The sequence below is a fragment of the Oncorhynchus mykiss genome, chromosome 4 (genome assembly GCF_013265735.2).
Source record: "Oncorhynchus mykiss isolate Arlee chromosome 4, USDA_OmykA_1.1, whole genome shotgun sequence".
NCBI classification, from domain to species: Eukaryota; Metazoa; Chordata; class Actinopteri; order Salmoniformes; family Salmonidae; genus Oncorhynchus; species Oncorhynchus mykiss.
Window position 1 is genome coordinate 9229814 of NC_048568.1, and position 26467 is coordinate 9256280.

At 43.3% G+C, this 26467-nt stretch overlaps 2 protein-coding genes across 10 annotated transcripts in view; one reads left to right on the forward strand and one right to left on the reverse strand.

Annotated features, from left to right (window-relative positions):
• The window catches only part of LOC110521039 (transport and Golgi organization protein 1 homolog), a 29445-nt gene extending 17441 nt beyond the window's left edge, over window positions 1–12004 (forward strand). For 7 of the 9 annotated variants that reach the window (XM_036975572.1, XM_036975571.1, XM_036975574.1 and 4 more), the window contains 15 exons: window positions 416–484; window positions 603–707; window positions 825–947; window positions 1123–1204; window positions 3145–3197; window positions 3309–3411; window positions 3489–3627; window positions 3806–3998; window positions 4184–4251; window positions 5672–5760; window positions 9200–9259; window positions 9362–9408; window positions 9599–9655; window positions 10548–10896; window positions 11040–12004. In XM_036975572.1, coding sequence (XP_036831467.1) covers window positions 416–484; window positions 603–707; window positions 825–947; window positions 1123–1204; window positions 3145–3197; window positions 3309–3411; window positions 3489–3627; window positions 3806–3998; window positions 4184–4251; window positions 5672–5760; window positions 9200–9259; window positions 9362–9408; window positions 9599–9655; window positions 10548–10896; window positions 11040–11305 — 1803 coding nt within the window. In that variant the 3' untranslated portion in view covers window positions 11306–12004. The remainder of the gene's footprint in view (window positions 1–415; window positions 485–602; window positions 708–824; window positions 948–1122; window positions 1205–3144; window positions 3198–3308; window positions 3412–3488; window positions 3628–3805; window positions 3999–4183; window positions 4252–5671; window positions 5761–9199; window positions 9260–9361; window positions 9409–9598; window positions 9656–10547; window positions 10897–11039) is intronic. The other 2 variants (XM_036975573.1, XM_036975576.1) reach the window with 2 other exon arrangements.
• Window positions 12005–12895: 891 nt separating this feature from the next.
• LOC118964406 (TATA box-binding protein-associated factor RNA polymerase I subunit A-like) lies at window positions 12896–23643 on the reverse strand. Its single transcript, XM_036975456.1, is given in 10 exon segments — window positions 12896–15106; window positions 15374–15531; window positions 15709–15832; window positions 16088–16154; window positions 16697–16855; window positions 17118–17239; window positions 17454–17537; window positions 19461–19575; window positions 23250–23363; window positions 23461–23643. Coding segments are annotated over 10 exon segments (1266 nt in total). The 3' UTR covers window positions 12896–14966.
• Between the last annotated feature and the right edge of the window lie 2824 nt (window positions 23644–26467).

Consider the following 26467-nt stretch of genomic DNA (forward strand, 5'->3'; position numbering starts at 1 on the left):
GCGATTTGGCTGTAATTAAAATGTTTCAGAACAACCAATTCTCTGACGTCGGTTCAATTATTTGAATCCCATTAATTTAGTTTATTGTGTGAGCTCAATGTGCCGTTTCTCTAGAGAGAAATCAAATCAAGCACAAACTTTGGGACGTTGTAGTTTTCAACAGGCAAATAAATATTCAACATAGTTTGGTGCAGAAAATGTGGTAATTGACTAAAATGACCACAATCCATTACAGCTACCTGGATTTGTGCGGGCAGTCACAGAGAGAAAGAGACACCCTAGAGAGCAGTTGCTTTCGTGATGTAGATAGCATAGGCAGCTACTATTAGCCAGCTACTATCCTAAATAGGATGGCTCGTTGATGAGCACAGAGAAAGATGGTTGTCATTATGCTTATCATTATCTTTGCCCATAGATGTCCGAAATGGACAAAACCATTGAGAAGTTGAAGCACAGCAAGAAGACCCAGGACGCACTCTCCAAGGTATATATGTCATATACGTGAACATGCCCAATGAAAATATGTCAAATATATTAACATTGCAACAATCAAATGTAAAGTGTTTATTTCCTTTTAATTATCCTTATCATTGAATCTGTAGTCTACCATTCTGATGGATGAAGTCAAGCTCCGTGAAGATGCCCGGAATGTCCAGCACCAGGTTCTGGAGAAGGATATTGCCACCCTGAAGGAGGAGAACCTCTCGGTGAGTACCAATATGGAACAACGATTCACAATTTAAGCCTCAAGACATTGTGTAGGACTCATTGGCCATGCAAGGCCTGCATAGCACCGTCCTTATGACCTCATTTCCTTGTTACAGCTGCACCATGCTGCCAAGTTGTGGGAGGAGAAGCACAGGGAGACAAGAGAGCGGATCAAAGTCTACTACAAGTCTCAGAAAGACCTGGAGGATTCCCTCGTTCAAAAGGACCACAACGTTGAGGTTTGTTTTTTACACGTTACGATATTGTTACACACATCAATTCCTGTTCACACCTTCTCAAATACACCTTGATGACAAAGAAACATGTCACCTTTATTATGTTCCAAAAAAAATACTTCTTGACTGATTCCAGGGGAAAAGTGTCTCAATTGGTGCTTCTCAACCTCTCTGGCAGGTTCTGTCTGACCTGCTAGGAGACCTGGAGGCCTGCGATGACCTGAAAGGTGGAGTTGTGGCTAACGGGGAAGCCTTTAACGGTAAGTCACCTGACACTGTGTCCTAATCAGAGGAGGCTGGTGGGAGGAGCTATAGGAGGACGGGCTCCGTGGAATGGCTGGAATGGAATGAAAAACATGGAAACAGTGTGCTTGACTCCATTCCGTTTACGCCATTATAGTGAGACGGTCCTCCTATAGCTCCTCCCACCAGCCTTCTCTGATTAGGATACCGTCATGTGATTTGGTCTTATGTAGCAACATTTTAAATCGTTTTTTACATTGGATTAAGGTAGAGACTTGGAGCAACAAAATGGTATTTCATACACTACAGTTGAGGAACAATGGGAAAGTAATTCTGCTTTGAAAGTTAATAAGCTTGTAACTCATATTGGAGAGCTCTTCTTTGTCTATACCCATTCAGCATTGTTCACACCCTCTTTAACCTTAGCCCCACCCATCTCTTTAAGGATTCACATGTGAGGTCGTGTACTAAACAACCAAAGATTTCAAGACTAAAGGCTGGTTTACACTACGTCTATCGACATGTCTGTAGACAGTTGTCGCGGTGACATGAACATTCTATTATGAAGAGAAAATCGAATCACAAAAACGACAGGCCGCATGACATCAGCAGCCTGGTGGTCCAAAATAGAATAATTGGTGTATTTTAACACCAATAAACCCAACCATTTAAAAATGGAATTTTGTATATGTCAATCTAGCAAACCAAGAACATTTCTAAACATTGGTTTGGTTTGTTTCTAGCTTGTTAGTTGGCTAGCCAGTTCAAATAATGACCATATCATATACCTGACAAGGTCTTAACTTTAGCTAATTAGTATTCATTATTACAGGAAAATAAACTCACAACAAAATCATTATATACAAATTAAGAAAATAGCTTACGGATATTCGTGTGACGAAGTAAAAGCAGGGTATTCTACTGGAGAATTTTAGTACTTGGACAGTGTCTCGTTGGCCTAACGTTATATCCTAATTTGGACTTTTATGCAGGTCATGTTCTTCACATATTACCGTCTCTGGTGATCACACACATATCAAATAAAATCTGGTTACTTGCATAGTGGAGACTTTTGTTTAGCTAGCTAAACAATTAACCATAATCCAAACTCATAACGTTACTACCTTGAATGAATCCCCTGGTAGCTAAAACTAACCAACTAGTTCAATGTTAACCTAGCTAGCTAACATTAGGCTATAACTAGAAATGCAAATGCGTCTGCGATATGAATAATATTATTACACAGATCAATCACTTAACATTAGCTGGCGATCCAGCCAGCTAACGTTAGCTAGCTAACAATATGCTTTATTTTGCAATGAGAAAACGACTTTCTGACAATTAGAAACTTATATCTGAAAATAGTTTCCCTTAATTTGAAGATGTATAAAACACCTGTCTCCAGAATACAACGGCCTTCAATGTGTTCTATTTTCGACTGCCTCTGCATATTTGCAATCAAACCACAGAATTTTCTCCATCTACTTAGCTATCATACTCTGCTTCCACCGGACAGTCCACTGATTTCAAAACTTGGTCCTCCTAAAAGTGGAGAGCATCTTTTCAAAAAAGCTGCGTTAGAAAGGATTACTTACACATACTGAGAAGCTCATGTTATAGACCAAAGCGTGCTACATGGCAGACCAATCCGAACTCGTTTCATGGCGCGTCCAGCTCATCCATAATCTCAGCCAATCAAGACTAGAGGGAAGGTTCCTTCCTTTTTCTGTGGCTAAACTAACTCGGCTCGTAGTTTACCATTTTTACTCGTATTTACGGATGGTATACAAGTTTGTTATTAAGGCACATGGAAGTTCACATACCAGAAGGCATTTTGCAAAAAAGAAAACGCATTTTGATAGTTATACATTCAAATGCCTCTCCTGTGAATTATTGACACGGTACATACGCCTACTTTCCTGAAACGTGTCACTGTGTTTACTATTATTTGTTTCAGACAAGCAGACCATCATCCAAAACCGCGTTAAGCAAATGATGGTCGTCTCTCGGGTAAGACTGAGTTCTTTCTTGAACAGACCCAGATTTCTGTGTACCTGAAGGCAGGTAAAACTTGTGCTCAGAACCAAGAAGTGTGTCAACTCTTGCACTAACTGTTGGCAGAACTTTCCACAGGTCCAGACCACTCTGTCTGTTGTGGAGGAAGAGCGTGATCGCTTCATGACCAAGCTGCTGAACGAAGAGAAGTCCAGGAAAGAGCTGGAAGGTATGTCCCAGCAACTAGAATTTGATATGCATCACTACCTTTTCTCTCTCAACACTGTCAACTTGTTTTCGCCACAGAGCAATTTCAGAAGCTGGAGCATGACATCTTGTTGGTGAAAAGTGACAAGAACCACCTGGAGAACCAGTACAAGACCCTGCAGCAGAAGAATGACATCATGACTGAGATGTACCAGCAGAAGGAGAACGCTTTGCAGCAGTAAGTAGAATCAGAAGTGGTGCAGTTCATGCATTAATACTATAGTAGGGTTTGTTCTCCATGGTTCCACAGCATAAAAAAAAATCATTGTCTTTTACTGTATTCTTTTACTGTGAGGTTTGAGGTTTTCAAATGGACTTAAAGTAGAGTTTGATTTAATTTGTGTGTCGCCTTACAGGAAGCTGACCAAGGAGGAGTTTGAGCGCCCCAACAAAGAAGACCGGCTGACGAAGGTGGACAGCAAGGCCCTAGAGGAGGAGGTCAAGGTGTGTAGGCAGCGCGTTAAAGAGATCCAGGATAAGCTGAAACGGACCGAGAAGTCCTACAAAGCCCAGATCATTAAGCAGGAGCAGAAATCTCACGAGAACTGGGTTTGTACAATACAACTTTTTTTTGTCCATTTGTTAAAGAAACAACATGTCTCATTTCTCAACCCCCATCGATGGCACATACATTAGGATCAGGAAATTTTTTTAAGTATTCTGTTTGGCCAGTCATTTGTAAGGTGAATTTAGTCCAAAACAGGAGATTTTAAATGTCTATTCCTTCTCTCTAGGCGATTGCACGCGCCGCAGAGCGAGCTATGTTCAACGAGAAGAAGGAAAACATTCACCTTCATAACTTGTGAGTGCAACACTAATACAACAGACTCAATTGGGCTATACCAATGCAGGGCTCAAGGCTTATTTAGTTGATGGCACCAGCACATGATTTGGTTGCATACATTTTTCGCCACTGCACGGATATAATGACCTGACCTGTGTCCCATAATGTACCTGCATTCCATACAGAACCAGGCTAATAATGACTAGCCATCTTTACATTAGCATGCCCTTGAGTTCTAACATTGATTTGGATAGATTTACTCAGGGTGCAATGTGACTTTTTTGTCAGTGGAAGTTTATAAATCCATTGAGATGCATGCTTTCTCTCTCTATTCAGCTAGTAATAGGCTACATTTGGTTATTAATTAATGATATATTAAAAAGCTGTATGATATAATTTTGCAATGTAAGACATTGCTCTGTTTGTTAGAATTGCGGAAATGTATTTTCTAAAGTAAGCCTGTAAAATATTATTTTACATTTAAAAATAGTATGTTGTCCCTTAATCAAGACAGACTGCTTTTTGAAGGAGAGTTCAATATGTCTACAGTAGGCTAGCCAAGACGAGTGCTAGTTGTCTTTGTAGCTTTCTTTTTTGTTCACTATCAACAGTAGCCAGTAGAATATTTTTTTTCTCCAGTGACAAGCGAACTGAGATGGTATTCTAGGATTCAAAAAGTAAGATATTTCTTCTAACACATCCAGGGAATGCATGATTGGTATTTTGATGTGAAACCTGTCCAATTAGGATCCAATATGTCTGCCTACACAGCTTGACCTAGGCTATATTATTCACCACCTGAGGAAGTGGAAACTCAACACACTTATCTAGATTGCTAACTCTAAATATGTTAATATTACTAGGTAGCTAATTTATTAGCAAATGTAATGTCTTACAAAAGATTTCCAGCACTAGGCCCGTCCAGGCTACTGGATGTAGCCCTATTCACTGCAAATGGTGCACTCCACCGGCGCATCAAAACCATGTACTACATAGCCTACTCCGGTTGTTAAGTGGTGCCATGAGCTCCATATTGAGAGCTGAGAAATGTCATTGTATACTCACAGAAAGCTGTGACTCTCCTCTCTGTAACTAGAACAACAGTAGCTGCTTTGCAAATGGCCTTTTTCCAAATTGCATTTTAAGCAGCGGTCATATGGTTGTGCTAATTAGAATGCGCACCTCACCTATTGCTCACCCAAAATGGAGACAGGCAAATCCTTTCATTTGGTTAATTTTTGGTCAATATCACATTTACTTTTTGAATGAGTCATAATAGTAAAGTAAAAAGAGAAGCATTGTGAACCAAAGGTTGCACTGCCAAGTCGAAGGGCCACAAATGCAAGTGTTTTGGTCACAGTTTTGCAAGCTGTATTAGTCTAGATTTGGAGGTACAGTATTGAGAATCTAAATGCCTGGTCTCTTTTTTTCACCCTAGACTGACTTCCATGTCCAGCAAGCTGAATGAGCTCAGTAGGCCTCTGTTCAAGCCCACCCTTGGGATGGCTCCCATGCCTCTCCGACAAGGTAAGAACCAATCCTCAGTTCACGTTATTTAGTGCTGGCGACTGGCACGTCTGCATTCAGTAAGGCAAAATTGTCAGAACATATCTTGCAGATAGAAATGAAATGAATAGGGCTGATATGACACTATTCTTGAGGACAGAGAATCATATTTCTATCTGAACGTTCTGTAACGTTCCTGGACATTTCCATTGTCTTGTCGGTTGGATATCAGCTGTGACTGCGTTTCAAATTAGATCTTGGACTTTTTGACTGTCTGATACCCCATCTGCTGTTTGACTTCCACCCTCTGAAATGCACGTTTTCCTGAGGTTTTGATTTGTATTCCTTGCAGCTGGTCCAATGTGGAGAGACTGACAGTGTTTTGTTAAATGGTTTTGCTAAACAGGTGATTAGTACGGGCCCTCACCTGTGAGTGGAGGTGCCCCTTCCCCCTCCTCTCATGATAGAAGTTCACGGGTGCCCCCCCTGTGGGGTGAAGGAACGAGCCCTATCGGGAGTCTCCTGAACCCCCGGCCCGGACAGCCTTGGCCCTGCTGATTGGCTGAGCAGTACCATCCCTCAGCCAATCAAACCCCCCTTGTTCACCCTTGTATGCCCTGACTCCCCGCTTTCTTTTTCACCTTTCCTTTTCCCTGTCTTTAGCTCCGCTGTGGTGTTTCAATAATTCACTTATTTTTCTTCCTACTGCTCTCATCCTGCTCCTTACTGGTACCCACCTCTGACCTTTTCCTCTTCCTAATGTTTGTCTTCTGATTACGTCCTCTCTGATTTTCAAAGACATTCTTTCCTGTCTCTTTCACTGCCATCTTTTCTCCCTCTACTACCATCTGTCTCACCTGTGTTTGCGTGTCCAGACGACCCAGAATGCTCCTATGCCCCCGTTTGCTTTCACAATTTGGAATAACCACTCTTGCATGCCTCTTGCTCTTTCAGTATTATGGTGGAGTTTTTGTTGTGTTCAGCTGTTGTGTGTGGAACTCGTTAGGTTACAAAAGCTTCAGCCTTTGCTTTCCCTTGTGGGATTACTGCATTCCATACATTATGTTTAAAATATACACTACCGTTCAAAAGTTTGGGGTCACTTAGAAATGTCCTTGTTTTTGAAAGAAAAGCATTTCTTTTTGTCCATTTAAAATAACATCAAATTGACCAGAAATACAGTGTCTACATTAATGTTGTAAATGACTATTGTAGCTGGAAAGTTTATTTTTTATTTTTTATGGAATATCTACATAGGCGTACAGAGGCCCATTATCAGCAACCATCACTCCTGTGTTCCAATGGCACGTTGTGTTAGCTAATCCAAGTGTATAATTTTAAAAGGCTAATTGATCTTTAGAAAACCCCTTTGCAAGTATGTTAGCACAGCTGAAAACTGTTGTTCTGATTAAGGAAGCAATAAAATTGGCCTCCTTTTAGACTAGTTGAGTATCTGGAGCATCAGCATCTGTGGGTTCGATTACAGGCTCAAAATGGCCAGAAACGAAGCACTTTCTTCTGACTCTCGCCAGTCTATTCTTGTTCTGAGAAATGAAGGCTATTCCTTGTGAGAAATTGTCAAGACACTGAATATCTCGCACAACGCAGTGTACTACTCCCTTCACAGAACAGCGCAAACTGGCTCTAACCAGAATAGAAAGGAGTGGGAGGCCCCGGTTCACAACTGAGCAAGAGAACAAGTACATTAGTGTCTAGTTTGAGAAACAGACGCCTCACATGTTGAAGAACTGGCAACTTCATTAAATAGTACCCGCAAAACACCAGTCTCAAGAGTGAAGAGGAGACTCCGGGATGCTGGCCATTTTGAGCCTGTACTCGAACCACGCAGCCGTTATACTGCTCAGGAAGGAGACGCATTCTGTCTCCTAGAGATGAACTTAATCCTAACCGACTTGCCAAAACTATAGTTTGTAAGCAAGAAATTTGTGGAGTGGTTGAAAAACGAGTTTTAATGACTCCAACCTAACTGTATATACACATACACACAGTACCAGTCAGAAGTTTGGACACCTACTCATTCTAGGGTTTTTATTTTTACTATTTTATACATTGTAGAATCATAGTGAAGACATCAAAACTATGAAACAACACATTGAATCATGTAATAACCAAAAGTGTTGAACAAATCAAAATATATTTGAGATTTTTGAAGTAGCCTCCCTTTGACCTTTGACACCTTTGCACACTCTTGGCATTCTCTCAACCAGCTTCACCTGAAATGCTTTTCCAACAGTCTATTGTTGGCTGCTTTTCCTACACTCTGGGGTCAAACTCATCCCAAACCATCTCAATTGGGTTGAGGTCGGGTGATTGTGGAGGCCAGGCCATCTGATGCAGCACTCCATCACTCTCCTTGGTCAAATAGCTCTTACACAGCCTGGATGTGTGTTGGGTCATTGTCCTGTTGAAAAACAAATGATAGTCCCACTAAGCGCAAACCAGATGGGATGCCGTACCACTGCTGTGGTAGCCATGCTGGTTAAGTGTCCCTTGAATTCTAAATAAATCGGTGACCGTGTCACCAGCAAAGCACTATCACACCACACCACCTCCATGCTCCACGGTGGGAACCACACATATGGAGATCATCCGTTCACCTACTCTGCGTCTCAAAAAGACACGAAGGTTGGAACCAAAAACTCTCACATTTGTACTCTTCAGACCAAAGGACAGATTTCTGTCAGTCTCATCTCCATTGCTCTTGTTCATTGGCCCAAGCAAGTCTCTTCTTATTGGTGTCCTTTTAGTGGTTTCTTTGCAGCAATTCGACCATGAAGGCCTGCTTCACGTGGTCTCCTCTGAACAGTTGATGTTGAGATGTGTCTGTTGGATAATAGAGCTTGATGGTTTTTGCGACTGCACTTAAAGAAACTTTAAAAGTTCTTGAAATTTTCCAGATTGACTGATCTTCATGTCTTAAAGTAATGGACTGTTTCTTTTTGCTTATTTGAGCTGTTCTTGCCATAATATGGACTTAGCCCTATTTGGTAAAATACCATCTTTATAACACCCTACCTTGTCACAACACAACTGATTGGCTCAAATGCATTAAGAAGGAAAGAAATTACACAAATGAACTTTTAACAAGGCACACCTGTTAATTGAAATGCAGTCCAGGTGACTACCTCATGAAGCTGGTTGAGAGAATGCTAAAAGTGTGCAAAGCTGTCATCAAGGCAAAGGGTGGCTTCTTTGAAGAATCTCAAATATTCTGGTACTGGTACTTCTAGTTCTGGAAGAATAATATCCTACCATGACATGACCAAACATTTTCCTCGGACTGCAAATAGACCAGACTTTGCTATAAATAGATGGTAGCATGAACCAGTAACGTGGTCTTGAGTCAGGTGCCTAATGACAACCAGGAGAGCCAAGGTTAGCATTCTAGAAGATTTGACGTTTTACGTTGATGTATCACAGTGTATTTATTGTCCAACAGGACCACGACCTCGCGGCCGTTACCCTCCTGACCACAAACACCCAGTGGCTTCTAGACCTGGTAGGGATTGTATTTTTTGTCAATGAGGGTTGATGTGGTATTATCCCTAATCGAGCCCTTATCCTAAATCTCTAATCATTCTGCCCTTTTTATCCTCCACAGACACCATGGCCCCAAGTACATCCTCACCAAGCGATCTGGGCAGCTCGGTAAGTGTCTCAAATTGACTGAAAATGTCCACAGGTTATTTACTTCCTTATTACGTAACAATGTCAGGAGGGAAAAAGTGACATGGAACTAGAGAAGGAAAGTTTCAACGAAACACCGTGAGTCCTTACGGTCTTATGGGCATCTCTCCCCCCTGTTCCTCCATCATGTGGGTGTGTTTGCACTAAACAGACCGCTCCACTAGAGTCACAGGCTGAGGCCCAGGCCTCCACAGAGAACCCAGAGGCAGTGAGTATTATGTTGGAGGCAGCAGTGGCAGGGATGTGGATGTGTGTGTGAGCATGCTTACCCCAGCCGTGGATCAGTGGCTGGAGTGGCAGTCAGCTGGGTAGTGGCTTCACAGGGTTGTCAGACTTAACATTGCTGGCTGGAGTCTGACATGCGTGGTTGCTTGTTTTAAGGAGCTTACAGACGGGCTGCGGTAAACTGAACATTTCTGCCTACTGTGTGTAGATGCCAGCGGTCTCGGTTGTTGTCAGCTCGACGGTTGTGATTTTAAAACATTGGTTGGTTGGCGAGATGGACTCTGCTCAATGGTCAACCATGCATATTTTGAAGCCTTGAGCGTAGAGCCAACGCCGCAGCTCACTGGAGTGAGTACCACGAACGGCGACAATTGCAAAACTGCTTGCCTTTTGCCGCCCTAGTCCCATTGAAGTCTGAAGACCTTTGCCGCTCCCCGTGGCCCGTCTGTAAGCTCCTTTTTATTTTTTCCCTATATTACAACACCCACCCTCCCTCTGACCCCCACTGAATGAATTGGTGACACTGTTCTACAAAGCCATAACTTCAGCACAACTACATGATGGATATCTCAAATGTGTTATCATTTAAAGCTGTGTGTGTTTTGAGGTTAATGCTTTGTGGAAACGGTCCTGATTCTGAATCGGTGTGTAGCACTTGGTTGTGTGATTCTTGTGGGACTGTGTAACTTGACTTATTATTGTGGGATATTGTTGTCTTTCTCACCAGTGCATAATTGTTTGTTTTGTTCTAACCTAACGAAACTGTTTGAATCAGATGAAAGGGACTCTCATTGTTGGTGCCAGCAGCAGGGCTACAAGTACAATGGACCTATTGCTATTCTTTGTTTTAATATTTTTTGTTGTTGTTCCTCTAGAACACTCGACCTCAGGGTCCTGGCTCCCTGCTGGTCTCTCCAGTCAGGCCCCCCCCCGACTCAAGACCCGGCCCCCTCAGACCAGTCATCAGCCATCCCTCCGGACTCTGCTACCGTCCCATTCCCGGACGCCACCACATCCCTCCTCCCCCACCCTTCATGCCTCCCGTGTACCGACCAGACAACGGACACTCAGGCATGATGCCTCCTGGACCCCCACCGCCTAACGGACACCCGTTGATACCACCCGGACATCGGCGTCCAACTCCTGGTGCTTACAGTCCCCCTTCCCCACACAACCGGTACCTTCCTCCACCTTCTCACTATGAACCGGTGCCTCCCCCATTCGGTAGGTGGTGAATTCTGGCCCCCAGCTTTTATCTCAAGTTGAGTCTTTGTTATTCGCATCGCTAACCACAACTGAAATACTATTGTTATGTTGGTACTACAGTGTTATATTTAATTTGTTTGTTCATTTTTCCTTCTACCTAGGTGTTTCCGGCAGCACTCCTATGGCCCGACCCATGGGACCCCCACATACCTACGTGCACTATGGACCACTTGATCACTCCATCCTGCCCCCTGGGGTGGCCCCATACCCTCATGTCGGCCCCAGAGACTTCCCTGTGCAGCCACAGGTCCCACATGGCCATGACTCTTCAGTGGGCCCCCAGCCCGGCGCTGGCCCCCAGGGCCAGGGGCAAGACTATAGGTCCCAGCAGGCAACAGCTGCCCCCCAGGACTCAGACAGAAAATAAATATATATAATATACTTGCAAACAACAGAACTTTCTAAAAAGTTAGTTCCTATTAAAGCATCAGAAAATCAATGTCTTATGTTTCTTGTCTGAAATGTAATAGACTTGAAGAGGAGTAGTACTGAGGCTTGTTACTCTGCAAGAGGTCCTATTGTGCAATAACATTTCTATTGTGTGACTGAGCTTTTTTTTAAAGGTTATTATGTTGATTTTTGTATTCATTTCACAATGTTATCATGGTTTCCTGTGGAAATTATTATTAAAAATAAATGGACCCCAAGCTTTTGGGTTGCTTGATCAATCATTTCAGAAGTACCATATTATCTGAGCTCTTCCCAAAACTCTCTTCAGAATGAACTGAAAGGGAAGGTTGAAAGTCAGATGTAATTTACTGTTCTTATGATATTTTATTAATAAAACTGGTAAAAGATACTGCAGTTTTCTATTGTTCATATGACGCATATGACAACTTTTGCGATCCATTTTAATTTGAAAGGAAATGTCTGACAATGCATTTTGTTTTGTATGGGTAGCTGCATTACATGTGAAAGGCCAGTAAATCACCCACTAACTGAACACCTGTCATATTACATTGGTTTCACATTTGTTTCTTTTTGTTATGTTACATCAGGAATGCATCACATTTTTTCTATTTATTATCAATAAAAATAAAATAAGCAATTATTTTTTTGCACGTGACTAAAGACTATTTGCATTAAATGTATATCATTGCATGCTTTGGTTAGAAATGTTTTACTCTCTGTAGGTCCCAGAACTTTTCTTTGTACCCACTGACTATTTACCTCTACCAAAACACTTGACTGATTATTGGCATATCTGGAATGTTATGATGTACACTGTTATCGAGGCTGTCAAATTATTGTGTAGCTGGGCACTGCTCTGCCTGTCACCATACTGTACACTGAAAGTGGTTCTGAGTGAATGACACAGGGAAAAGTAAGGGCATACAAGCGTTTGAGTCTTATGCTATAGTCCAGGGTTTCCCAAACTCAGTCCTTTTGCCCTAGCACTACACAGTTGATTCTATTAATCAACTCATCAAGCTTTGATTATTTGAATCACGACCGAGTTTGCGAAACCCTGCTCTAGTCTACAGAAACAGTGCAGGTAGAATGAACAGGGTTTGTCATCACGTTCTAGGTTTGTATTGACATTGTACATTTCTACAGTATATGACGCCATAAATGGAGCTACTGAAGGTTAATCATGATGACGTAAGTGGATTTTTTGTCGACACCCAACACTTGAATTTGCTGTCTTTGTATATGCTAACAATAACTGCTACAGTATATACCCATCTGTTTATTCCTGATTTAAGTGGATAATTCTGGTAATTACTATGGGCACTCCTGCAAAGCATTCGCTAGTCTTACACGGCAGTGGCTATGTTCGTGAGAATCAAATATGTGATTCATTATGACTAACTGATCTACGAATAATGAGTTGTTTATTTTATGATGCGAGGTCATTTGTTTATCAGTCAGCAGTCACCTGCAATGTCAAACAAGCCCAGTGAAAATTTGACATGTTTGGTTTCGCTCCTTTAGTAAGCGTAAAGAAGGACCACTATTCAAACAGCATTTTGTTTATTAAAAATGAAAGTAGTGTAAATTGTCAGTCCAATGATAAATGTTCATTTTCTCACAACCTGTTACCAAAAGCACAACACTGTATTGACAATCGTCAACCCTGTCGGACAGCACACACAATAATATGCACTGATTAGTGTCTCTTAATGCCGTGTTCAAAACAACTGGGAACTCAGAAATCTCCGACTTCAGTGTGTTCAAGACAACCGGGAACTCTGAAAAAAACAAGCTCTGACTGGGAGAAATCTTTTAAGTCATCCAACTCGGACTTCCAAGTTGGGAACTCTGGCACCTTTCTAGAGCTCTGACTTTCCGACCCGAAGATCACTGACGTCATGATTTGACCAATTTTTTTCAGAGTTCCCAGATGTCTTGAAAGCACCATAAGTGTATTCAGTTAGTGCCATTACAACAAAAAAATATCAAAATGTTAATAAAATGGAGACAATGTTTAAATAGTGGTTAGCCATTGTGGCCTTGATGGGAACAGCATTCAAAACAAAGGTAAAAGTCAACTTCAGTTACATGCAGCATCCTTTTCAACTCCCTTTATAACAGGATGACATAGCATCTCAGAATCCTTTTTGAATGCTAAAAAATGCATCCTTCCTCCCATCCTTGAAGTAATCACACATATAATGTGATAGGATAGATTAAAGCAAATATCCCAATATATTACTTTTACCTATTAAATAACGCTAGATCAGTGATAAGGATGTAAGTAAATGAACAGGGCAGTTATATGTTTTCACTGTGGCAGTGTCAAATGGGCACAATGAGATATTTTGAAATTTGCACCAGGATATGACATCATCAATACACCACTTGAGCACCAATGACCATGTTGATCCTCTTTCATCCCCAAAGGGAAAGGCAGAGGAAGAATAAAGACGAGGCTGGTTGTTTTTCTGCTGGTTGTTTGACATACAGTACCAATTGCTATCTCAACTCTTCTTTTCCATTGAGCGTCATGCAGAGAAGAGAGAAAAAAAGTGATCGCTAATTGGCACCAGAGGGGTCAAATGCGTTTGTAACCAAGTGGGAATTTACCATATACAACTGGGAAAAATATATTTGAAAGGCCCTCCAATTGGTAATTACTAGTGGGAAACTCATACATCATCCTGAGCTCCCACTTCTCCCACATGCTGACCTCACCTACTTAGGAAATGACCTGGATAACAGCATTTTTCTGCAATTAAATGCAACAAATCATTATTTATAAAAAGCAATCTATTAATATGTTTTTTTAACACTCATTTGTTTACCAGCATGATAGCTTTTAGTTTATGGTTTAGGTAGCTTGTTGGTCATTAGCCAAATTATCTTTTCAAAGCACGTGAATGCATCCAACTGGTATTTACGACTTCACAACTGCTAAATTCCCACCTCCCACTTGGTTACGAAGCAGCATTATACAGTAGTGCGTTGTCACCGCTGTAGTTAATATGTGTCATCCAGGGCCGTCCTATCACAGAGTTGAGGTTGTGGCATTTGGGCCAGCTGGGTTTAGTATTGCTGATGTGAGTGGAGGCGGGTTCTCCATGAATCAGCGGAAGTTCAGTTGAGGCCACACCTGCCTCAGAGCTTATTACCTCCTAGACTTAATACTGCAGCACACCCAACCTCCCTATTCCCGACCAACTACCACAGTGAACACATGCTTCAATTTCTGCCTCATCTTCTTTTAAAAACGACGGAGCAGCAGCCTGCAGAGCAACTCAAAAACGTAGCCATAGCTTGAGTGCTCCCTGGTGGACAATCACAGAATTTAACGCATCATACATTGCAGTGCAATGAGAGGCCTGCCTTCTGAAGGTGGAGAATGGTCATCGCGGCTGCAACTACTGTATGCAGATAACCAAGAACAGTCTAGACAAGAAAAATAATGAAGTTGGAACACCTGTCATGGAAGGGGAGAGTGTCTGACCTGATGACTGTATGAGGTGGTCATGCCTGCCGATCTTGGCAATGGTAGAAGCTCTTCACACATTTTCTAAATGTTTGTTCTCGCCACTGTGCCTGGTGGCATTCCAGGAGCTTCCTCAAGGTCAGTCTTGGCTTTGCTGTCCCCTTTCTCTCCGGAGCCTTCTTATATTTTTTAGCGGTTTAGGATTCCTCTTAGCCTTTCGAGCATCAGAAGTCACTCCTTTTCGGGCTGCCTTACCAACACCGCAGTACATGGAGGCATCTGGCAAAAGAGACAACAATGGGTTGGACTACATAAGATGTCATACTGCCACTTTTCCACTATCAGAACCAGGAAAAACTAGACCTAAGGATAGCCAAGCATGGTGGTTCAAGGAAGTAAACGTGTATTCTTAAACTAATTGGATATTTTTCCGCATAGTGCCAATGCTGCAAATACTGATAATAAGTGGGGACATCTTAATTTCACACAACTGAAAGAAAGTAATACTCAAGAAAATAAAAGGTGTTACCGTGTAGCTTTACTTACAGTGAGGACAAAAGGCTCCAACAACAAAGCTCTTCACTTCCAGTAGCTCTCTATTCTCTGCCGAATCTTTCCTGGCCTGGAATGTTGAGAAGTGTATTGCTAGCCACCAGTCCTTTCTGTACCCCATCTCCTCTGCAAAAATCTTCAGCCATTGTTTTCTAAAGGAAAATATAAATCCGTGGAATTGGCACAAATGAAGCATGACATAAGGACTTGCCAATTTGCCATGAGAAGAGACAAGCAATGTATGCCGAATTTAATTTATTCAAAGGGAGTGCATTTTCAATGTCCTCCTTTTGAGAGAGAGTAGTGTGGATTCATGCAGCCATCCTTACTTCATCCTCAGTCTCTTGATGATGTTCATCAAATGGTTCCAGACATCCAAGTTGCTCCTCCAACTGGAGTAGTCCAGGAGATCCAGAACCACACCTAGAGCCTTCTGAAGATCACCCTCATTCTCTGGGGAAAAAAACTCATCCTTTACTATGAACACCTTCATAGGACCAACATCAATGTGAAGAACACATCCACCAAACACATTCATCTGAATGCGTAAAAAAGCCCGAGGACAGAAACACGCACAAAAACATTGAAAAATGACTAAAACATCAAGATAGACTTTAAAATTACTAGTTTCCCCTCATTTTACACCCCATTGTCCCTTTAAGACACTCAAAATCAATATATTGTTATTATTATTCTATATTCACATACCCGACTCTACCAGAAGAGAACAGTATTCTGGCATCAACTCATGACTTGGGACCAATGTATGCAGGATCTAAGGCAAATGTCATCAAAAACATGGACTCATTAAACAGTACAGTACCAGTAGGCTATTGAGGGGCAGAGTACAGGACTAACTGTAGCCTAGAGATTTCACCTTACTGTGATTGTTTTAAAATGAAATGGTCAAAAAGAAACAAATTGCTTCTTAGCAAAGAACCATTTCTAAAGCAAGAATTTTGCTAGTACTGTCTGGGAGAGGTCTTTGTGGGGAGGGGAAATCCGAAAACTAGCTGTTATTGGCAGAGACGTTTGGAACTCTTTCTTATTGGTCTATTAACAAATTGACCACCTGGTGATGTCACCAGGCAGACCAAAACTCCACCCCACCAAAAACAGGCGGACATTTCAGGCGTCTCTTCAACCAACTCATACACCAAAAGGACATTATACATTTTCACAGTATTATTCAAACCTGTGGAAATGTATATAAAACACAGGAAAATATTTTACTGCACTGGGCCTTTAATAATGATAATAGTGCCCAACATTTCAGCTAGATTCCCATGTTAAGAACAACAATGGCCTCAGTACTACCTTCAGCACTTTGAGAAGTTTCTTCAGTGGGTGGTTCTGTTTCTTCATGTACCGGTATAGGTAGACATGGGCATTGGGGTTGGGTGGGAAACTGTCGTCATAGGCATAGTCATTTAGAACCTTCACAGCTCCCTCGTGATCGTTGTAGAATTCCAGCATCTGCCATTGGCACGCGCAAGTCAAAACATTAGATCATCATAGGTAGTCTGATAAGGGAAAGTAGTTCAATGATGGAAAAGTAAAACAATGATGGAAAAAGGGGATGCCAGGGGCCATGTTAAGTAGGGCAAATTGTAGTAAATCGTTTTGAAACGGAAAAATGAAAACAAGTATTTTTACTGGACAAATTCAGGTAGTATGTTACCGTTTGGTTTGGAAATTGTTCTTGTTTCATGCCTACTGAACACGAAGCAGTACTTACATCAATGTAACTCAGAACAAAAGGATCCCAGACGCCAGGAAGCTTCATGATCTCCTTCAGGTTCACAGAAGATTGTCGGAAGTAGCTATGCATTTCTTGGTTGACAGCTGCATCATACTCATCTAAAATATGTTAAAGTCCATGTTAAGCCAAAGCACAACCACAGGTTATGGTTACATTTTATTTGGCCATGCTTTTTGAAATGTATTGGAATTGTCCCTAAAGACGCGGTTACATTATCTGGCCAGTAGATGGTAACCTAAGGATTTCCACTATCCCAATGTCATTGAAACCAATGAAAAATGGATACTTGGGGGTTGCCAGGTGTCCTCTTACCTGTGCTGGATGCAGTGGCTTTCTTGTCACACCAGATTAAGTAATCCAGGAAGCCACTATAGGCCCGGATCAAATCAAATCAAATTTTATTTGTCACATACACATGGTTAGCAGATGTTAATGCGAGTGTAGCGAAATGCTTGTGCTTCTAGTTCCGACAATGCAGTAATAACCAACAAGTAATCTAACTAACAATTCCAAAACTACTGTCTTATACACAGTGTAAGGGGATAAAGAATATGTACATAAGGATATATGAATGAGTGATGGTACAGAGCAGCATAGGCAAGATACAGTAGATGGTATCGAGTACAGTATATACATATGAGATGAGTATGTAAACAAAGTGGCATAGTTAAAGTGGCTAGTGATACATGTATTACATGAGGATACAGTCGATGATATAGAGTACAGTATATACGTATGCATATGAGATGAATAATGTAGGGTAAGTAACATTATATAAGGTAGCATTGTTTAAAGTGGCTAGTGATATACAGTATTTACATCATTTCCCATCAATTCCCATTATTAAAGTGGCTGGAGTTGAGTCAGTGTCAGTGTGTTGGCAGCAGCCACTCAATGTTAGTGGTGGCTGTTTAACAGTCTGATGGCCTTGAGATAGAAGCTGTTTTTCAGTCTCTTGGTCCCAGCTTTGATGCACCTGTACTGACCTCGCCTTCTGGATGATAGCGGGGTGAACAGGCAGTGGCTCGGGTGGTTGATGTCCTTGATGATCTTTATGGCCTTCCTGTAACATCGGGTGGTGTAGGTGTCCTGGAGGGCAGGTAGTTTGCCCCCGGTGATGCGTTGTGCAGACCTCACTACCCTCTGGAGAGCCTTACGGTTGAGGGCGGAGCAGTTGCCGTACCAGGCGGTGATACAGCCCGCCAGGATGCTCTCGATTGTGCATCTGTAGAAGTTTGTGAGTGCTTTTGGTGACAAGCCAAATTTCTTCAGCCTCCTGAGGTTGAAGAGGCCTGCTGCGCCTTCTTCGCGATGCTGTCTGTGTGGGTGGACCAATTCAGTTTGTCTGTGATGTGTATGCCGAGGAACTTAAAACTTGCTACCCTCTCCACTACTGTTCCATCGATGTGGATAGGGGGGTGTTCCCTCTGCTGTTTCCTGAAGTCCACAATCATCTCCTTAGTTTTGTTGACGTTGAGTGTGAGGTTATTTTCCTGACACCACACTCCGAGGGCCCTCACCTCCTCCCTGTAGGCTGTCTCGTCGTTGTTGGTAATCAAGCCTACCACTGTTGTGTCGTCCGCAAACTTGATGATTGAGTTGGAGGCGTGCGTGGCCACGCAGTCGTGGGTGAACAGGGAGTACAGGAGAGGGCTCAGAACGCACCCTTGTGGGGCCCCAGTGTTGAGGATCAGCGGGGAGGAGATGATGTTGCCTACCCTCACCACCTGGGGGCGGCCCGTCAGGAAGTCCAGTACCCAGTTGCACAGGGCGGGGTCAAGACCCAGGGTCTCGAGCTTGATGACGAGCTTGGAGGGTACTATGGTGTTGAATGCCGAGCTGTAGTCAATGAACAGCATTCTCACATAGGTATTCCTCTTGTCCAGATGGGTTAGGGCAGTGTGCAGTGTGGTTGAGATTGCATCGTCTGTGGACCTATTTGGGCGGTAAGCAAATTGGAGTGGGTCTAGGGTGTCAGGTAGGGTGGAGGTGATATGGTCCTTGACTAGTCTCTCAAAGCACTTCATGATGACGGAAGTGAGTGCTACGGGGCGGTAGTCGTTTAGCTCAGTTACCTTATCTTTCTTGGGAACAGGAACAATGGTGGCCCTCTTGAAGCATGTGGGAACAGCAGACTGGTATAGGGATTGATTGAATATGTTCGTAAACACACCGGCCAGCTGGTCTGCGCATGCTCTGAGGGCGCGGCTGGGGATGCCGTCTGGGCCTGCAGCCTTGCGAGGGTTAACACGTTTAAATGTCTTACTCACCTCGGCTGCAGTGAAGGAGAGGCCGCATGTTTTCGTTGCCTAATCCTCTGGGACTGACCGGCTGACTGCTTGCCATACCTCCAGCTCTCAGCGATGGACAGCTGAATCTTGGCATCCTCAAACTGCCCATTGACCAGGAGATGGAACGAGTGCTCCAGACAGACCTTCAGGTCAAATCAAATCAAATCAAATCAAATTTTATTTGTCACATACACATGGTTAGCAGATGTTAATGCGAGTGTAGCGAAATGCTTGTGCTTCTAGTTCCGACAATGCAGTAATAACAAGTAATCTAACTAACAATTCCAAAACTACTGTCTTGTACACAGTGTAAGGGGATAAAGAATATGTACATAAGGATATATGAATGAGTGATGGTACAGAGCAGCATAGGCAAGATACAGTAGATGGTATCGGGTACAGTATGTACAAATGAGATGAGTATGTAAACAAAGTGGCATAGTATAGTATAAAGTGGCTAGTGATACATGTATTACATAAGGATACCGTCGATGATATAGAGTACAGTATATACGTATGCATATGAGATGAATAATGTAGGGTAAGTAACATTTATATAAGGTAGCATTGTTTAAAGTGGCTAGTGATATATTTACATCATTTCCCATCAATTCCCATTATTAAAGTGGCTGGAGTTGAGTCAGTGTCAGTGTGTTGGCAGCAGCCACTCAGTGTTAGTGGTGGCTGTTTAACAGTCTGATGGCCTTGAGATAGAAGCTGTTTTTCAGTCTCTCGGTCCCAGCTTTGATGCACCTGTACTGACCTCGCCTTCTGGATGATAGCGGGGTGAACAGGCAGTGGCTCGGGTGGTTGATGTCCTTGATGATCTTTATGGCCTTCCTGTGACATCGGGTGGTGTAGGTGTCCTGGAGGGCAGGTAGTTTGCCCCCGGTGATGCGTTGTGCAGACCTCACTACCCTCTGGAGAGCCTTACGGTTGAGGGCGGTGCAGTTGCCATACCAGGCGGTGATACAGCCCGCCAGGATGCTCTCGATTGTGCATCTGTAGAAGTTTGTGAGTGCTTTTGGTGACAAGCCGAATTTCTTCAGCCTCCTGAGGTTGAAGAGGCGCTGCTGCGCCTTCTTCACGATACTGTCTGTGTGAGTGGACCAATTCAGTTTGTCTGTGATGTGTATGCCGAGGAACTTAAAACTTGCTACCCTCTCCACTACTGTTCCATCGATGTGGATAGGGGGGTGTTCCCTCTGCTGTTTCCTGAAGTCCACAATCATCTCCTTAGTTTTGTTGACGTTGAGTGTGAGGTTGTTTTCCTGACACCACACTTCGAGGGCCCTCACCTCCTCCCTGTAGGCCGTCTCATCGTTGTTGGTAATCAAGCCTACCACTGTTGTGTCGTCCGCAAACTTGATGATTGAGTTGGAGGCGTGCGTGGCCACGCAGTCGTGGGTGAACAGGGAGTACAGGAGAGGGCTCAGAACGCACCCTTGTGGGGCCCCAGTGTTGAGGATCAGCGGGGAGGAGATGTTGTTGCCTACCCTCACCACCTGGGGGCGGCCCGTCAGGAAGTCCAGTACCCAGTTGCACAGGGCGGGGTCGAGACCCAGGGTCTCGAGCTTGATGACGAGCTTGGAGGGTACTATGGTGTTGAATGCCGAGCTGTAGTCGATGAACAGCATTCTCACATAGGTATTCCTCTTGTCCAGATGGGTTAGGGCAGTGTGCAGTGTGGTTGAGATTGCATCGTCTGTGGACCTATTTGGGCGGTAAGCAAATTGGAGTGGGTCTAGGGTGTCAGGTAGGGTGGAGGTGATATGGTCCTTGACTAGTCTCTCAAAGCACTTCATGATGACGGATGTGAGTGCTACGGGGCGGTAGTCATTTAGCTCAGTTACCTTAGCTTTCTTGGGAACAGGAACAATGGTGGCCCTCTTGAAGCATGTGGGAACAGCAGACTGGTATAGGGATTGATTGAATATGTCCGTAAACACACCGGCCAGCTGGTCTGCGCATGCTCTGAGGGCGCGGCTGGGGATGCCATCTGGGCCTGCAGCCTTGCGAGGGTTAACACGTTTAAATGTCTTACTCACCTCGGCTGCAGTGAAGGAGAGACCGCATGTTTTCGTTGCAGGCCGTGTCAGTGGCACTGTATTGTCCTCAAAGCGGGCAAAAAAGTTATTTAGTCTGCCTGGGAGCAAGACATCCTGGTCCGTGACTGGGCTGGATTTCTTCCTGTAGTCCGTGATTGACTGTAGACCCTGCCACATGCCTCTTGTGTCTGAGCCGTTGAATTGAGATTCTACTTTGTCTCTGTACTGGCGCTTAGCTTGTTTGATAGCCTTGCGGAGGGAATAGCTGCACTGTTTGTATTCGGTCATGTTACCAGACACCTTGCCCTGATTAAAAGCAGTGGTTCGCGCTTTCAGTTTCACACGAATGCTGCCATCAATCCACGGTTTCTGGTTAGGGAATGTTTTAATCGTTGCTATGGGAACGACATCTTCAACGCACGTTCTAATGAACTCGCACACCGAATCAGCGTATTTGTCAATGTTGTTATCTGACGCAATACGAAACATCTCCCAGTCCACGTGATGGAAGCAGTCTTGGAGTGTGGAGTCAGCTTGGTCGGACCAGCGTTGGACAGACCTCAGCGTGGGAGCCTCTTGTTTTAGTTTCTGTCTGTAGGCAGGGATCAACAAAATGGAGTCGTGGTCAGCTTTTCCGAAAGGGGGGCGGGGCAGGGCCTTATATGCGTCGCGGAAGTTAGAGTAACAATGGTCCAAGGTCTTTCCTCCCCTGGTTGCGCAATCGATATGCTGATAAAATTTGGGGAGTCTTGTTTTCAGATTAGCCTTGTTAAAATCCCCAGCTACAATGAATGCAGCCTCCGGATAAATTGTTTCCAGTTTGCAGAGAGTTAAATAAAGTTCGTTCAGAGCCATCGATGTGTCTGCTTGGGGGGGGATATATACGGCTGTGATTATAATCGAAGAGAATTCTCTTGGTAGATAATGCGGTCTACATTTGATTGTGAGGAATTCTAAATCAGGTGAACAGAAGGATTTGAGTTCCTGTATGTTTCTTTCATCGCACCATGTCACGTTGGCCATGAGGCATACGCCCCCGCCCCTCTTCTTACCAGAAAGATGTTTGTTTCTGTCTGCGCGATGTGTGGAGAAACCCGTTGGCTGCACCGCTTCGGATAGCGTCTCTCCAGTGAGCCATGTTTCAGTGAAGCAAAGGACGTTACAGTCTCTGATGTCCCTCTGGAATGCTACCCTTGCTCGGATTTCATCAACCTTGTTGTCAAGAGACTGGACATTGGCAAGAAGAATGCTAGGGAGTGGTGCGCGCTGTGCCCGTCTCCGGAGTCTGACCAGAAGACCGCCTCGTTTCCCTCTCTTTCGGAGTCGTTTTTTTGGGTCGCTGCATAGGATCCACTCCGTTGTCCTGTTTGTAAGGCAGAACACAGGATCCGCGTCGCGAAAAACATATTCTTGGTCGTACTGATGGTGAGTTGATGCTGATCTTATATTCAGTAGTTCTTCTCGACTGTATGTAATGAAACCTAAGATGACCTGGGGTACTAATGTAAGAAATAACACGTAAAAAAACAAAAAACTGCATAGTTTCCGACAAAGCAATTCTTAAATGCACATTGGCATACACTTCCATTGCAAACACATTGTTTACACATTCCATCTATTTGTTTGTTTTTGAAGGTGTCATAATTGCTTCATAACAAAAGTATGGACATGTTGACTGTCCTACATTAACTTATTTTTTCACCTATTGACTTAGGGTCCTTTAGTTGGGCTGATAGTGTAGAGATCAAGAGGTCAATTATGGAACCTACCTTCAGGTAATGCTTTACTCCTGAGTGTTTCACTCGCTCATAGAAACTGTTGTAGTCTTCCAGCGTCGAGTCGGGATGGTGGTGTAGTATCTCTGTGCCTATCCTCCAAATGATCTGAAAGACAAAGTTTGAAGAAATCAAACTTAGCATTTATACAGTACCTCTCAGCTACCCTTTGTGAGAGTTTCAGTCGGTGCAACGATTGACCTACCTCAGCGTAGAGTTGTGGCATGTTTGCGGTGGTATCCTCCAGTGTCTGTGAGTAACTGGCCATGTACTCTGCGGCATCCTGCCATCTATGGTGCAGCAAGACCTCCCTGATGTGCTGGAGGCAGTTCCTTGTGGTCTTGTGAAAGCCAGTCTCACGGGGTGTCTCTAATGAAACAACAGACATTGCCACTGGTTAATAAGAGCATCTTATGTATAGATGAAAATGATAAAAATTGGGCATTAACATACACTACATGACCAAAGGTATGTGGACAGCTGCTCGTCCAACATCTCATTCCAAAATCACAGGCATTAATATGGAGCTGTAACCCCCCTTTGCTAAACATAACAGCCTCCACTCTTCAGGGAAGGCTTTCCACTTAATGTTGGAACATTGCTGCGGGGACTTGCTTCCATTCAGCCACAAGAGCATTCGTGAGGTCGGGCACTGATGTTTAAAATGAGTGTTAAAAATGAGTTTAGCCTAATTTTTGTTAATCAGATTGAGGAATAGGTTGAATTGACCAATCCGTTGGGTCGTCACCCATATGTAATGAAATAGGAGATGAGGCTGACCGCACAAATTTAAGTCAGTGCAACAGTCAGACTGAACTATTTGATACAAAAACACCAAACACAGAGGGGGGAGGAGAAATGCAGTGAAAGGTAAATATGGTGAGGAACGGGTCACACAGCACAAGAAACCCCAAACATAATTTTAACTAATAAAGGCAATACTTGAGATATTGAGAATAGGCAGAAAGGGCTCCCGAGTGGCGCAGCAGTCTAAGGCACTGCATCTCAGTACTAGCTGCAACACTAATCAAATCAAATGTATTGGTCACATACAAGTGTTCAGCAGATGTTATTGTGGGTGTAGTGAAATGCTTGTGCTTCTAGCTCCGACAGTGCGGTAATATCTAACAAATCATATCTAACAGTTTCACAACATATACACAAAATATATGTAAATCTAAGTAAGGAATATATATATATATACACACACACACACACACACACACACACACACACACACACACACACACACACACACACACACATACTACCGTTCAAAAGTTTGGGGTCACTTAGAAATGTCCTTGTTTTTGAAAAAAGGCTTTTTTCTAACCATTAAAATAACATCAAATTGATCAGAAATAGGGTGTAGACATTGTTAATGTTGTAAATGACTATTGTAGCTGGAAATGGCAGATTTTGAATGGAATATCTACATAGGCGTACAGAGGCCCATTATCAGCAACCAAACCCTTCTGCATTTATGTTAACACAGCTGAAAACTGTTATTCTGATTAAGAAAGCAACAGAACTGGTCTTCTTTAGACTAGTTGAGTATTTTTGAGCATCAGCAATTACAGGCTCAAAATGGCCAGAAACAAAGGCTTTCTTCTGAGACTCGTCAGTTCTTGTTCTAAGAAATGAAGGCTATTCCATGCAAGAAAATTGTCAAGAAACTGAAGATTTCGTACAACACAGTGTACTACTCCCTTCACAGAACAGACCAAACTGCCTCTAACCAGAATAGAAAGAGGAGTGGGAGGCTGCAGTGCACAATTGAGCAAGAGGACAAGTACATTAGTGTCTAGTTAGAGAAACAGACGCCTCACAAGTCCTCACCTGGCAGCTTCATTAAATAGTATCCGCAAAACACCAGTCTCAACGACAACAGTGATGAGGCGACTCAGGGATGCCTCCTCTACTCCCTGTTCACTCATGACTGCATGACTCCAACACCATCATTAAGTTTGCAGATGACACAACAGTGGTAGGTCTGATCACCGACAACAACGAGACAGCCTATATAGGGAGGAGGTCAGAGACCTGGCCGTGTGGTTTCAGGACAACAACCTCTCCCTCAATGTGATCAAGACAAAGGAGATTGTGGACTACAGGAAAAAGAGGATTGAGCACGCCCCAATTAACATCTACTGGGCTGTAGTGGTGGAGCAGGTTGAGAGCTTCAAGTTCCTTGGTGTCCACATCACCAACCAACTAACATGGTCCAAGCACACCAAGACAGTTATGAAGAGGCCACAACATAACCTATTCCCCCTCAGGGGACTGAAAAGATTTGTCATGGGTCCTCAGATCCTCAAAAGGTTCTACAGCTGCACCATCGAGAGCATCTTGACTGGTTGCATCACTGCCATGTATGGCAACTGCTCGGCCTCCGACTGCAAAGCACTACAGAGGGTAGTGCGTACGGCTTAGTACATCACTGGAGCCAAGCTTTCTGCCATCCGGAACCTCTATACCAGGCGGTGTCAGAGGAAGGCCATAAAAATTGTCAGACTCCAGCCACCCTAGTCATAGACTGTTCTCTCAGCTACCGCACGGCAAGCGGTACCGGAGCGCCAAGTCTAGGTCCAAGTGGCTTCTAAACAGCTTCTAACCCCAAGCCATAAGACTTCTGAACATCTAATCAAATGGCTACCCAGACTTTTTGGATTGCCCCCCACCCCCCCTCTTACACCGCTGCTACTCTGTTATTATCTGTGCATAGTCACTTTAATAACTCTACCTACATGTACATATTACCTCGACTAACCAGTGCCCCCGCACATTGACTCAGTACCGGTACCCCTGTATATAGTCTCACTACTGTAATTTTACTGCTGCTCTTTAATTACTTGTTCCTTTTATTTCTTATTCATATTTTTTAAACTACATTGTTGGTTAGGGGCTTGTAAGTAAGCATTTCACTGTAAGGTCTACTACACCTGTTGTATTCAGCGCATGTGACAAATAACATTTTATTTGATTTATAGAATACAATACAGTATATACATATGAGATGGTGTGATGCAATATGTAAACACAATTGAAAAGTGACCTAAGATACCGTAGAATAGTGTGGAGTGCAGTTTTTACATATTGTGACGACCCTCCTGCTCTGTCTGCCGTATTCTTTCGCTTTGCTCTTGTTTTCCTTATTAGGATGTTGGCGGGCTGAGCTGGGAGGGTCGTCAGTGACATGGGACACACCTGGG